The sequence below is a fragment of the Silurus aristotelis genome, assembly GCF_946808225.1.
Source record: "Silurus aristotelis genome assembly, chromosome: 28".
In the NCBI taxonomy this organism is placed as follows: domain Eukaryota; kingdom Metazoa; phylum Chordata; class Actinopteri; order Siluriformes; family Siluridae; genus Silurus; species Silurus aristotelis.
This window is the reverse complement of record NC_139601.1, coordinates 16,192,155-16,205,371: the sequence shown is the minus strand read 5'-3', so window position 1 is coordinate 16,205,371 and position 13,217 is coordinate 16,192,155. Positions and strand designations below refer to the sequence as shown.

The window sequence follows — 13,217 nt, the reverse complement described above, 5'->3', positions numbered from 1 at the left end:
TCATGTACATAAAGAAACTTCAAGCACGTTAATATATTGCCGCCATTTTGATTTTCTTTTATCTCGATCATCGGTTACCTCGATGCTTTTTGGGGACCCCTAGGACATCGACATAACCACTGTACATATATATATGCCAGTCCCAGATTCCCACAAGGGACGGAAACATGTTGGCGTGGACATGGAAGAGACTTGTACTCGACCAACATGCTAGGTTTGCAGTAATGAGACCTTTATGTTAGATTTATGGAAAGAGTCTCCAGTATCAATTGGTATTTTTTAAGCAAAGAAGAACGAGCAAGGTTTCCGAGAGCGAGCTGTTTTCGAAAGAGCGAGGCGGCTACGAGTAAAAACGACAATAGGAATGACAGGCAGCTTTGTGTGTATGTGAGAGTGTGTGTGTTTGTGAGTGACTTCTGAGGAATGAGGCGACCAAATGTCGACTAAAACATCACACACACAGACGCGATTATCTCGCCTCTTAACCTTTGATCAGTGTGTAAAGGAACGTGAAACCGGAGGAGAGGGAGCGAGTCCGGACCCGCCCACAGACAAGACATTTCAGCTCTGTGTCGACGAGACGGATGCGACAGGGCGGGAGAACGAGACAGGAGGCGAGGAGAGGCGGAGACAGACGGCAGACGAGGGACAGATGTTGGCATCTGCACCGAGGACAACGAGGCAGTGTCGACAATTTCACAACACTCACAAAGCCACAACTCTTGAGGACCCTCGGGTCACCCTAATCAGATTTGTCAGATTCCTAATGTCCCTATAACTTGCCTCATCCCTACAAATGTGTCCCCATAACTCAATTCCTCCCAACTAATGTGTCCCTACAACTTATTCTGCCCTTCAAACGTGACCCTATAACTTACTTTGCCCCTACAAATGTGTTTCTATAACTTACTTGGCCTCTCTTAACATGTCCCTATAACTTACTTTGTCCCTTTAACGTGCTTCATCCCTACAAATGTCCCTGTATTTTACTTCATCCCTACAAATGTGTCCCTATAACTTGGTCCCTACAAACGTGTCCCAAAGCAGACGAGTGGCAGATGTTGACATTCACAACTTCCTCGAGTCACCAGAATCCAACTGGATTCCTAACACATTCGCATCGAAGCCAACATTCTCTAAAACGCTATTGTTTCCATAGCGACGGCTTTCACTGAGACGTTGTGGAAGGAGCCTCCGAGCTTAGGGTTAGGTCAACGCTAGCTGTAACTAGAAAAAAAAAGGCCACATGTTCTATTTAAACAAATAAGGAAGTGTACTCGAGAGGGCAAACTGCGGATGCGGTACCAGAGAGAGTCGAAAACCAGGCAAGGGCCATTAAGGATGGGAAAAAAACACACACAAGCTAATGGATTCCAGGAAGAGCGGTGCAATATTGATCAGGCCTGGCAGATTTAAGTGGGTTAGGAAAAACACAGGCTTTAAACTTAAACACACACACACACCATAAAACCCTTTGCATGCCATGCTCGTTTTTACTGAGTCCAAATAGAAAACAGCCGTGTGCTGAGGTAAAACCTGCTCACATGCTAGAACGTCCCATTGATAAAGTGGGTGGAGCTAAACATAGCATGTCCTGCAAAGATAAACGCTACGTGCCCCAAATACCAGCATAGAGAACCAATGCTACACAAAAACTAAGCGAGCAAACAAACTTAAGTAGACTAACTAGACAAGTTTGAAAAATCGCACACTCTTAATGCTTGGACTTGGAATGCCACAGATATTAGATTTCATGCCAAAAATGTTACCTAGATTGATAAATATGTCCAGATTGATGAGACCGACCACTGAGTCTGCTACAAACGTAAACACGCGCGCGCGCGCACACACACACACACACACACACACACACACACACACACACACACACACACACACACACACACACAGGTCGCATGAGGACTCCGAGGAATTAATGGAAACTGACTATTCACAAATCGTTACAACCCTGAACCAGTTATCAAGTGCAAATTTAACGAGTGTGTAGTATGTCTGAACACTGTTATCTTTCAGAAGCCATTTTTAATGGACTATCTCTCACACACACACACACACGCGCGCACTCACACACTCACACACTCACACACTCACACACTCACACACTCACACACTCACACACTCACACACTCACACACTCACAGCTGCAGCTTGGGGCGGAGGGTCCTGAATATGTCAGAGCTCAGAAATGAGCCTGAATAATACATGCAGCCATTCTGCAGGGACCGAAGCTGTTCAGGCGCATCTCGTTCAAACAAGTTTTTAGGGACAAATGCCGCCGGATTTAGAGGACGAGAAAGACAGAGAGAATCGGGGCGGGGTCGAAACAGACAAACTAAAGATGGTCTCATCGATAAACACCATCGCAAATTTCATCCAGAGGCTGAGACACACAAAGAGGATTGTTGGGGTTTTCCAGCTGCATCGAGTGCAGAGTGACATCACACACAGGACGGGATTGTGAGGACATCCAAAACAGTTAACCGCCAAAACATTCCTAAAACCTTTATGACGTGATGTCAATATAGAGAGTGTAAGAAAGAGAGAGTTTAAATGGTGTCTGGTGAAAAGAAGACTAATGGCGTACACTTAAATGCTAAATTGGGACCAATGGTGTCTGCTCAAAGAGGGACCAAAAAAAAATAATTGATATGACACCTACACAATTGGACCATTTACACCCACAAACAGGGATCACAGCTAATTTCTCACGCTTCCACACCTACTTCTACATCGCATCTGTCCCTGCAAATACACAGACTGCTTTAGCTCCTAAGCGACCACCTGCGTCCTTAAGAGACTAAAAAGTAACTGTCTCACCCACCAACATCAAACAATCCAACAGTGACTCAAGACACCAAAAATCTCAAGTTATGGGTCTTACAGGTTGTTATAAGTCTGAAAATGATTGCATTTCCATTTTGGGTGCGTGCGAGACACATCACAATGCTGGACAAAATCCCAGCATAAAACACAAGTGTGAAATAATACCTGGGTAACTATACACCAAACACAAAAAGGATAATTTAGATCCTCTTTTGTGCATGAGAACTTCACTATTTGCTTAAATGAGGTTTAATCAGTGACTAGCATGTGTGTGTTTGTGTGTATTTGCGTGTATGTGTGTGTGTATTCTGGGTGGACCGGCTGGAACAAAAGCTTTTAGTGAAGCATCAGCGATTTTCTGAAAAAGCAATGAGACAAAAAGAGTTTTGTTAAAACAGCAGTGAGGCCACAGTAGCAAACCGCACACTCAGCGCTAAAACACACACACACATACACAAACACACACACACACACACACAGTCCACCCTGACCAAGCAGACTGGACAATAGGGTCTGTCTGCGCATCACAGACCACAACAGACGAGTCTAGAGACAGGAATGTGGGCGTGGTCTTGATTTCATAGAGGTAAAACAAACTGCTAACCAGTTTTACACAAAGATATCTGGCTGCTTCTACCAGACAAAGACATGCCCACCTGTTCCCACTCAAAGTCAGCCCCGCCTGTCCCAGATAAAGCTGCATTCATGTATCCCACCCAAACTCAAAAGCATCTTTCACGTGTGAAGCCACCTAACCACACAAAGCTAGGTCCATAATTCCCAGAAGTCCTAGCCTTCAATGCAATATATTTGCTTTATTTTAAGTAACCCAAGTCTCCCCTGAAGATACATTCATCTGTTCCACCTGAAACCACCTAACCATCAGTCTACCCTGAAAATTCACAAATTCTTTCCACCTGAAGCCACCTAATCATCAATCCTCCCTGAAGACACAATAGTCCTCTCTTACCTGAAGCCACCATACCATCAGTCTCCCCTAAAGACACACCAACCTGCCCCACTTGAGGCCCCCTTAACCATCAGCCTTCCCTAAAGGCACACCAACCTGCCCCACTTGAGGCCCCCTTAACCATCAGCCTTCCCTAAAGGCACACCAACCTGCCCCACTTGAGGCCTGGTTAACCATCAGTCTTCCCTAAAGGCACACCAACCTGCCCAACTTGAGGCCCCCTTAGCCATCAGTCTCCCCTAAAGACAAACCAACCTGCCCCACTTGAGGCCTTCTTAACCATCAGTCTCCCCTAAAGGCACACCAACCTGCCCGACTTGAGGCCCCCTTAGCCATCAGTCTCCCCTAAAGACACACCAACCTGCCCCACTTAAGGCCTTCTTAACCATCAGTCTCCCCTAAAGACACACCAACCTGCCCCACTTGAGGACCCCTAACCAACCGCCTCCTGAAGATACCCTCACAGGTCCCACCTGAAACCACTATATGATCAGTCTCCCCTGAAAACATGCCAACCTGCCTCACTTAAAGCCCCCAACCAGCTTATAACAGGGATAGTTATAAAATAGTCTGGATTTATACTGACCGTCTGGATTTTTCGACTGATGTTTTCAACTTTATTATTGAAATAGTTTATGAAATCGTTATCTACTGATGTTAATGCAGTGTTTTTATTCTATTCATCTTACCTCAGCTCACACCCAGACTTTATATTCCGAGGCATGTTCATAATACACAAAGCCATGCCCATTTTTCTCAACTGTAATCACGTCGATCTTTCCTTGTTGTTTCAATCCCACCTGAGGCCACGCCCATCTAACCCACCTGAAGCCATGCCCATCAATCCAGTCTAAAGACACACCCATCAACCCTTTATAATACCTTGTCTATTTGTCCCAATCAAAGAGGCGCCCCCAGTCTGACCTGATGACGTCCTCAACCAAAGGAGATTGTCCCGTTTAATGGCAGGGGTGTAGCACACACGCACACACACGCGCAAACACACACACACGCAGAATCCCTAACTCAGCACCTTAACTAATCCCATCATAGCATTACTACTCCTGAACCTGCCACCGCAAACACACACTCGTGCACACACACACACACGGCCCAGTGACCAATGCCCTGCTCTCGGTCTTGGATATAATCATTACTCTGACACATCCAAGATGAACCACGTGATATCGTTGACTAGCATAAACACTCCACAGAGTTGTTTAGACAAGACTTAAGCCAAGAATCTGCCTCACACACACACATACACGGAGAACCATCAAGCCATGTATAACTTCCTCTGGAGTAAATTCGGTCATAAAGCAAGTCTCCCCCAAGTTGCCTGACATGGAGTCAAAGGGAGAATAGTTTCTATGGCAGCGGGTTTAAAAGCTAACATGTTCCTGAGCTCTGTGTGTGTGTGTGTGTGTGTGTGTGTGTGTGTGTTTATTGTGTTTACACTGAGCAGGACGCGTGAACGTGTGCACACGCCATCTGTTGTTTAACACACGGACGGTTGCTCACCATCACGTTTTATTCATGGAAGTGGCCTTCAACCCCAGTCAGTTAGGATTAATGGTAAAGTTCTGCAGATGCTTAAGAACATTTTCATGTATCAAAGAAGTTTTTCAGGAACTCTGGAACTTTTTTGTTCTGAAAATTTAGCACAACCAAGCTCAGAAGAACCGTTTAAAAACTTTAAATCATGAGTTCTCCGATTATTTCAGGGTGGTCGAGGAGCCTTTCAGAACGCTGATCTTTTCTGGAAACCACAAGTTTTAATTCAGCAGTTCTATAATTATTTTGGGGAAGTTAGGAACCATTTGAAGTCTTTTCTGGAAACCAGAAACTGTAATTCAGGAGTTTTCTAGTTATTTCAGGGTTGCTTCAAAGCCTTTAAGGAACCTAGAACTTTGATAGTAACCAGAAATGCCGATTCAGAAGTTTTGTAAGTTTTGGTGGTCAGGAACTTTTTAAAGTGTCTAGATAATTTTCCCAGAAAAAAGTAACTTTTATTTTAAAGTTCTGGAATTGTTCTGGGGTGGTCAGGAACCATTTAAAGAACCCAAGTCTTCTTTTCTGCAATCCAGAAACTATCATTCATCTTGCCTGGTTCTAGTATTAATTTGAAGAGGTCAGGAACTATTCGAAGAACATAGATCTTATTTAGAAACTTTGAGTCAGACGTTCTGGTATTATTTTAGGTTGAAGTGTCAGGAACCCTGGTAATCTTTCTGGAAACACAAAACTTTGATTCCTGAGTTTTTTTAGGTGGCCAGAAACCTTCAACAACTAATTTTGAGAACAGAAACTGTTTGTAAAAAAAAAAAAAAACTTTTCTGGACTCATTTTTTATTCAGAACCACTTTTAAGAAAACCAGGAACCTAAATTATTTTCAGGATCCCGGGAGCTCATTCGGGAATCGCTATTTTCTGCCCCCAAAAAATTATCATCTAAAGCCCATGGAGTTATTGACTTTGTACTACAAGTGTTTGGTCACGTGACCTGTTAAGGATCGAGCCTGGCCACGCCCCCTAACAAGCAGCTGCCTGTAATAAAGGAGGTTATGCAAAGTGTGAATGAGGAAGCGGAGGGGGAAAAAAATTATTCAGCAGGATTAAACTTCCTCATTACACACACAACTATAAACACTCCTTTGCAAACTCAAAACTTTAAAAAGTAAGAACATGAACTCAATTTCCATTAAAGTTCCCATAAAAGTGTCCAAAACAGTTCCTGCATTCTTAGCTACGATCTCATTCGGTCTGTAGTCTGCTTCGCTAACCAGCTCTAAGCTTGCATGGTTGACAGTCTTCTGCAATATTTGAGCAGAAGCGCTAGCGTTAGCTGCCTAATTCATTCTTCAGGAGTTTTTAGCATGGAGGTAGCAGATGCTAGAGATGAAGACAAGTTTCTTTAGAAGCTCCTTTCAGGGAGCCTTCCACGTTCCTGCAGCTAGACAGGAACCTTCTCAGGAACGAAGATTTCTCTCAGAAAGATCTCATGAATCATGAGATGGTACCTCAGGAAGTTTTCAGGGCTCAGGAACCCTTTTTTGGGAACCTTTAGGAACCCAGGAAGCTGTTCTAGAAATATGTAATTCAGGAAGCTTTTATTGTTAGTTCAGGAAATTGTCCTAGCACTCAGGAACCTGATCAAGACACCAGGAACTGTTTAACCATTTTTGCAAGCACACAAGGAACAGTGTGTCAGGAACTTTTGCAAGTGATTAGGAACCTTTTTTTCAAGAAACACAAACTTTATTTTCAGGAATCGTTTGCCGTTTGGGCAAAGAGGCAAGCGACAGGAACCTTTTCTGGAAATTCTCAGGAGCTTTTTTTGGGGCGAGATGGAAAGTCTCACACACACACACACACACACACACACACACACACACACACACACACACACACACACACACACACACACACACACCTACCTCCACTTCACACTGGAACTGGCTCCCATCCAGCAGGGTCACATGACACACCACCATCTTCATCTTCTTTCCAGGTTTGGCAGGAGACGTGGCGCCGTTCTCCTCCTGATCTCCTCCTTTTCTCTCAGACTCCCCCTCTCTCTCCTCCTTCACTGGCTACACACACACACACACACACACACACACACACACACACACACACACACACACACACACACACACACACACACACACACACACACACACACACAATCAAAACGCATAAAGAAAAATAGGAAGATCTTCTCAGTTCCTGCAGTGAGGTTCAAGGTCTCAACCTCCCACCTGAGCCTCCGAGCCGGACACCTCGTTCTGCTCAGGTGACCCGTCGTCTCCCTTTGGTTCCGCCTCTTCCTGGGTCTGAGTGGGCGTGTCTTTAGACTCCACTTGGCTGAGGGACTTTTGCCGTTTGCGCCATGGAGGCAGGAATCGAGAGACGCCCTTGTCCTTCTTCTGCTCGCTGGATTGGAAGGGGCTTGTGGGTGTGTCAGGCTCCGCCTTCACTTTCTGCAAGTTGAAGGACAGAGACGACCAGACGAATTAACAATGTTAACACAAACTGGTGACCAGTGTTGTGCTCGTTACTAAAAAATAGTAACTAGTTAGTTACTCGTTACTTCATTCAAAAAGTAACTGTTACTTTGTTGATAATTTACACCAAAAAGTAATGCGTGACTGTTAAAAGTAACTTTTTAGTTACTTTTTTAAAGAACCTTCTTTAATGTTCCCATTAATGCCCTTTTATGCGTTATGGTTTATACAAACACAAAACTGACTTAAACAAACACAAAGTCATTTTTAAACACTATTAAATTAAAGTCAGACCTGCACATACTGAATATATCACAAGGATTTCTGAAATAAATAACAAAACAAGCTGAATAATATATTCACAATCAAAAACTAAAGTGGCTTCTGCTGTTGTGTTGAGCTCTGAAACATGTTCCTTTCACAGCTGAAGTATGAAAACTATCAACAATGTAGAACACCGGGTTAGCGCATAGCTTCTAGCTTCTAGCATGGAGGTCCTGGAGCAGCTTCAACAGATTGGAGTTGCTGTTTATCGCAGTAGATACGAGCTTCAAACCAGAAAGACACAGCTTACATTTGACTTAAAAGTTTTTGTATTTATACTCAACTAAAGTGAAATAATGAGCATATTTCCACTTTGAGAAACTCGTCTTGCTCTCGCCTCGACTCGCCATTACTGCCGCACAGACCTGAATAAACGGAGACACGCCCACAGCGCGTCTTCTTCCTGTTTACAGTGGTTCATCCACCAATCCTACAGTGGGTCTTCTTCGTGTTACAGTGGTTTATCCACCAATCCTACAATGCAAAGCTGCTGTAAGCAGGTTAGGCTGTAGTCTACACTTCAGCCGAAATTAATTAATTTATAAAAGTAACATGTAACGCACCATACGGTAACGGTAACGAAGTTACTTTATTTTTTAAAGTTTCCGGTAATGCATTACTGCCCAACACTGCTGGCGACCGTGTGACTGATTTCATCCAAAGATACGTCGTACCTCTGGAGTCTCCGGGTTCTCGAGGTTCTCAGGGCTCTGAGGACTCGCATTCTCCGCGTTCTCGCTGGGGTTTTCGACCTGCTGCTCCTCACACTCCTCCTGCTTCTCCGGCTCCTTCTTCACCTCCGCCTCTGGCCCCGCCTCCGTCGTCATCGCAACCAATCAGACTGAAGGACACAGAGAAGGAGATGTTATGATCAGCCCACACTTTTACATCCTTCTCTGGCGATCTCAATCAGTGTGATGATGATGAGGTCATTAACCACACTCTCTTTCTCTCACACACACACACACACACACACACACACACACACACACACAATCAGAACACAACAGTCAAACCCACATCAGAGACTTGTATTCAGTGTGTAGCGGACACACCTATAATGCGCGCGCACACACACACACACACGCACACACACACAGTGTATCTGTATTCTTGGACACTTTGTGTGATGAATTAAAATAATGTTCTGTTGTTGCTGTACTAACACAGCTGTGTGTGTGTGTGTGTGTCACCAGCACTGATTTTCCTCCAGTGTTACAAAGAAATCAAATATTAGCGCATCGGATTGGGAAAGTCACAAAGACATCGGTGCGATTGTCTGTGCACCGATACGAGACAAAACAAAACTTGAGGGGGAGACGGACAAGCAGACAGAAAGACAGACGTGAGACAGAAATAAAGACAGAAGTACAAAGAAAGAGACAAAAACTGAAAACAGAGAGAGACAATGTGTGTGAAACAGTGAAGAGAGTAACAGAAGAACCTGCAGACACGAAGCCAGAGAGATGGGCACTGTGTGAAAGACAAACAGAGACACAGCATGAGAAAAAGGGAGGCAGACAGAGACGGATGAGAAAAGACTAAAAGAAAGAGAGAGAGAAAGAGAGAGAGCGAGAGACAGACAGACTGAGAAACAGAGAGACAGAGACAGACAGACAGAGAGACAGAGATAGATAGACAGACAGACAGACAGACAGACAGAGACAGACTGAGAGACAGACAGACTGAGAGACAGACAGACAGAGACAGACAGACTGAGAGACAGACAGACAGAGACAGGCAGACAGCTGTAAGCAAGTGAATGAATAGTGTAAAGGTGGGATGGTGACCTCTGTGTGTAAATTCCTAGTTAACAGTGTTTGTGTGTGTGTGTGTGTGTGTGTGTGTGTGTGTATTTCTAATGTTGAACATAAAACAGGTGTGTGTGTGTGTGTGTGTGTGTGTGTGTGTGCGCGTGCGCGCGCGTGTGTGTGTGTGTGTGTGGAGTAAAGCGGAAGCTATGATCAACAACCTGTGTTCATCTGTTCTCTCTATAAATAATTACAGGCTGCTGGTACACGTGTGTGTGTGTGTGTGTGTGTGTGTGTGTGTGTGTGTGTGTGTGTGTGTTTATAGCATGTCGATACACGTCACTGACAGAAGACCAAAACACGGCTGTTGCACACAATCACCAACATTTTCGTTCGAATTAAAGTGCTGATATACAACTTGCGGTCTGCAGAAACACACTGTGTGATTATTCGGGAACAAGCGGCGACTCGCACACGAATGACGCATAGATTAGATTTGATTAGATTACACTGTTACTGCATTACTCTGAGATCTGATTAAGATTCCTGTAGCAGCTGTTCCTCAAACACCAGAGGAACAACGGAAAGAATCGGTGACAGAGAGCAAGTTCAGGAACAAAGCTGGCTCTGTGTCTGGGTGAACGATGAGTTACTCAGTGGGGTCAAAGGTCAGAAAAGAGACATGCTGTTTTCATCTCGAGTGCAGAACTCATCATAGAACACCGTGAACTCACAAGGAGTTCCTGGGCTGATCTGATTGGGACTCTACACTGGAAATTCAAGTACCTATGTAGAGTGGGGGAGAACTGGTGGGGTTACCTCACTTGGAGGAGATCCGAGTTTTTCCATTGGAGGGAAGCAGGCTTTTCTACTGGGTGGGTAGGGGTTCCACCACTGGTGAGTCAAGATTTCTCCAATCGAGGGGAACAGGCTTTTCTACCACTGGGGAGTCAGGGTTCTTCCCCTTGAAGGGGTACAGGCTCTTCCACTTGGTGGGCTCAAGGTTTGTCAGGGCTCCTTCGCTGGGGGGACCAGGTTTTTGCACTAAGACAGTCAGGCTCTCCACTGAGTGGTCAGACTCTTTCACTAATGAGGGAGGGTCAGGCTCTCCACTGAGAGGTCAGGGTTTCTCCCACTGGGGGCGTAGCTTCTTGTTTAAGCTTTTTATGTGTGTATATATATATAAAATCATTGACTTGATAACTTACCAATTTATTTATGTATGTTCTTATTTCCTTGCACACTACCGACTTATCTGTGTACAAACCTAATTATAATGTGTATTAAGTTGAACACGAGTGTACACTTACAGTATATTATTTTGTTTGCGCCTACACCCTCTCTCTCTCATTTTTCTCGCTCTTTCCCTCTTTTTATCTCTCCAGCCCATTCGGTTTTTTTTCTCTCTTTTTGCGTTCCCTCTTCTGGTTTCCAGGACAACGCTGTTCCTACGGAGACACCTGCAGTTTGATCATCATCACCCAATGAGGTAACAAACGGGTCTGAACAAACACTGTTGCTGTTCAGCAGAGGGGAACTAAACGCCTCTTTGGATGGTGCAGAGGATGAAATGGTGACACGACAGCGGCACGCTCCACTCATACTTTATTCAACACACGCATCGTAGACACGTGTGGGAGGGGGGGGAATCAGAGCAAGGTCAGCTGAGTGCAAAAGTCCACTTCTCTCTAAAACTACACTCTTCTGCACTCTGATTGGTCAGAAGGTGTTTATTCATTTTCTGTAGTAGCAGTGCAGATGCACATCACAGATTTATATAATGTGCACCAGAACCACAGCACTGATGTGTGTGTACAATGAGGTCCATCTGTTTATGTGGATTCCATCTTCCATAGCTACAACCGGATACGCATATATACTGTAACTATATCTGCAGCTGTAACCGTATTTGCTGCTATATCTGTATGTATATCTATAACCGTATCTGCGGCTATACCCGTATGTGTACAGATGCACAGATGTTGTTTGTGTGGATTCCATCTGAAGGCTGGACGACCAAATGAAGTCCAAGTATGACATCACCACCATCACCCAGAAACCGGCCCTCCACCCCTCATCTGGACCTTACACACATACAAAAGTCCCAAAACCACGAACACACTGTCGTCATTCGAACTACATAATCCAATTGAAAACAAAAAAATAAATAAATATAAAAAAAATTTTTTTTTTTGGTGGTTTTTTTTTGCACTCGGACTGATTGGACGTCGTCGTGGCATGTCGTGTGGACGGAAGGTGACCTCGTGGTAGTTGTTTAAAACTCCAAACAGTAGCTGCTAACCAGGTTTTAGACGTACTGCACGTTTCTAATCCACGATTTTGCACACTGACTCGGGCCCAGATGGCAGCGTGGGGCTTAGAAGCATGGCATTACAGGATTACACACACTCATGACACACACATGTGCACATTAACATACAGTTAGTACACTCAGCTAATGGCACACTGACATCTGATTGGATTATAATTGTAGCCATTTCTATACGTTTTCCACATGAAAGACATTTGCAGCACCTCCAGGAGGAAACTGTACAACATTTTTTATCTTTATATCAAAGTGATATTTCCAGCAAATGTTAAAGACAGAAAAGTTTTGCTCGGACATCAACTGGACATGTAGATTAAATGCTGTCGTTTAAGCTTCAGTTTATATTGCCTATAAGTCAGGTTTTGTTCGCTACATCTGTTTTTATTGTCTACACCTTAGCTTCCGTTCGCTAAGTCATTTTATATTGCCTATAAGTCAGCTTTCGTTCGCTAGGTCATTTTATATTGCCTATAAGTCAGCTTTCGTTCGCTAGGTCATTTTATATTGCCTAAAAGTCAGCTTTCGTTTGCTAGGTCATTTTATATTGCCTAAAAGTCAGCTTTCGTTCGCTAGGTCATTTTATATTACCTATAAGTCAGCTTTCGTTCGCTAGGTCATTTTATATTACCTATAAGTCAGCTTTCGTTCGCTAGGTCATTTTATATTGCCTATAAGTCAGCTTTCGTTCTCTAGGTCTGTTTATATTGCTTATAAGTCAGCTTTCGTTCACTAGGTCTGTTTATATTGTCTACACCTTAGCTTTCGTTCACTAGGTCATTTTATATTGCCTATAAGTCAGCTTTCGTTCGCTAGTTTATTTTATATTGCTTATAAGTCAGCTTTCGTTCACTAGGTTCAAGAGTCAGTGTTTTTTGCCAAAAGGTTTGTTTTGAATTGCCAAGTGACCTTTTGATCGTTAGCTCAGGTGGGTACTCTGCTCTGACTTGCTAGATCGACTTTCAACACCTTATGTGGCTTTCGAACATATGGTC

The 13,217-nt window shown here is 44.0% G+C and overlaps 1 protein-coding gene across 14 annotated transcripts in view; it reads right to left on the bottom strand.

Annotated features, from left to right (window-relative positions):
- The window catches only part of epb41l2 (erythrocyte membrane protein band 4.1 like 2), a 36,173-nt gene that overhangs the window by 18,659 nt on the left and 4,297 nt on the right, over positions 1 to 13,217 (bottom strand). For 13 of the 14 annotated variants that reach the window (XM_083534421.1, XM_083534418.1, XM_083534419.1 and 10 more), the window contains exons 2-4: positions 8,820 to 8,986; positions 7,576 to 7,797; positions 7,252 to 7,407 (exon numbers count right to left, since the gene is read on the bottom strand). In XM_083534421.1, coding sequence (XP_083390547.1) covers positions 7,252 to 7,407; positions 7,576 to 7,797; positions 8,820 to 8,972 — 531 coding nt within the window. In that variant the 5' untranslated portion in view covers positions 8,973 to 8,986. The remainder of the gene's footprint in view (positions 1 to 7,251; positions 7,408 to 7,575; positions 7,798 to 8,819; positions 8,987 to 13,217) is intronic. The other variant, XM_083534420.1, reaches the window with a different exon arrangement.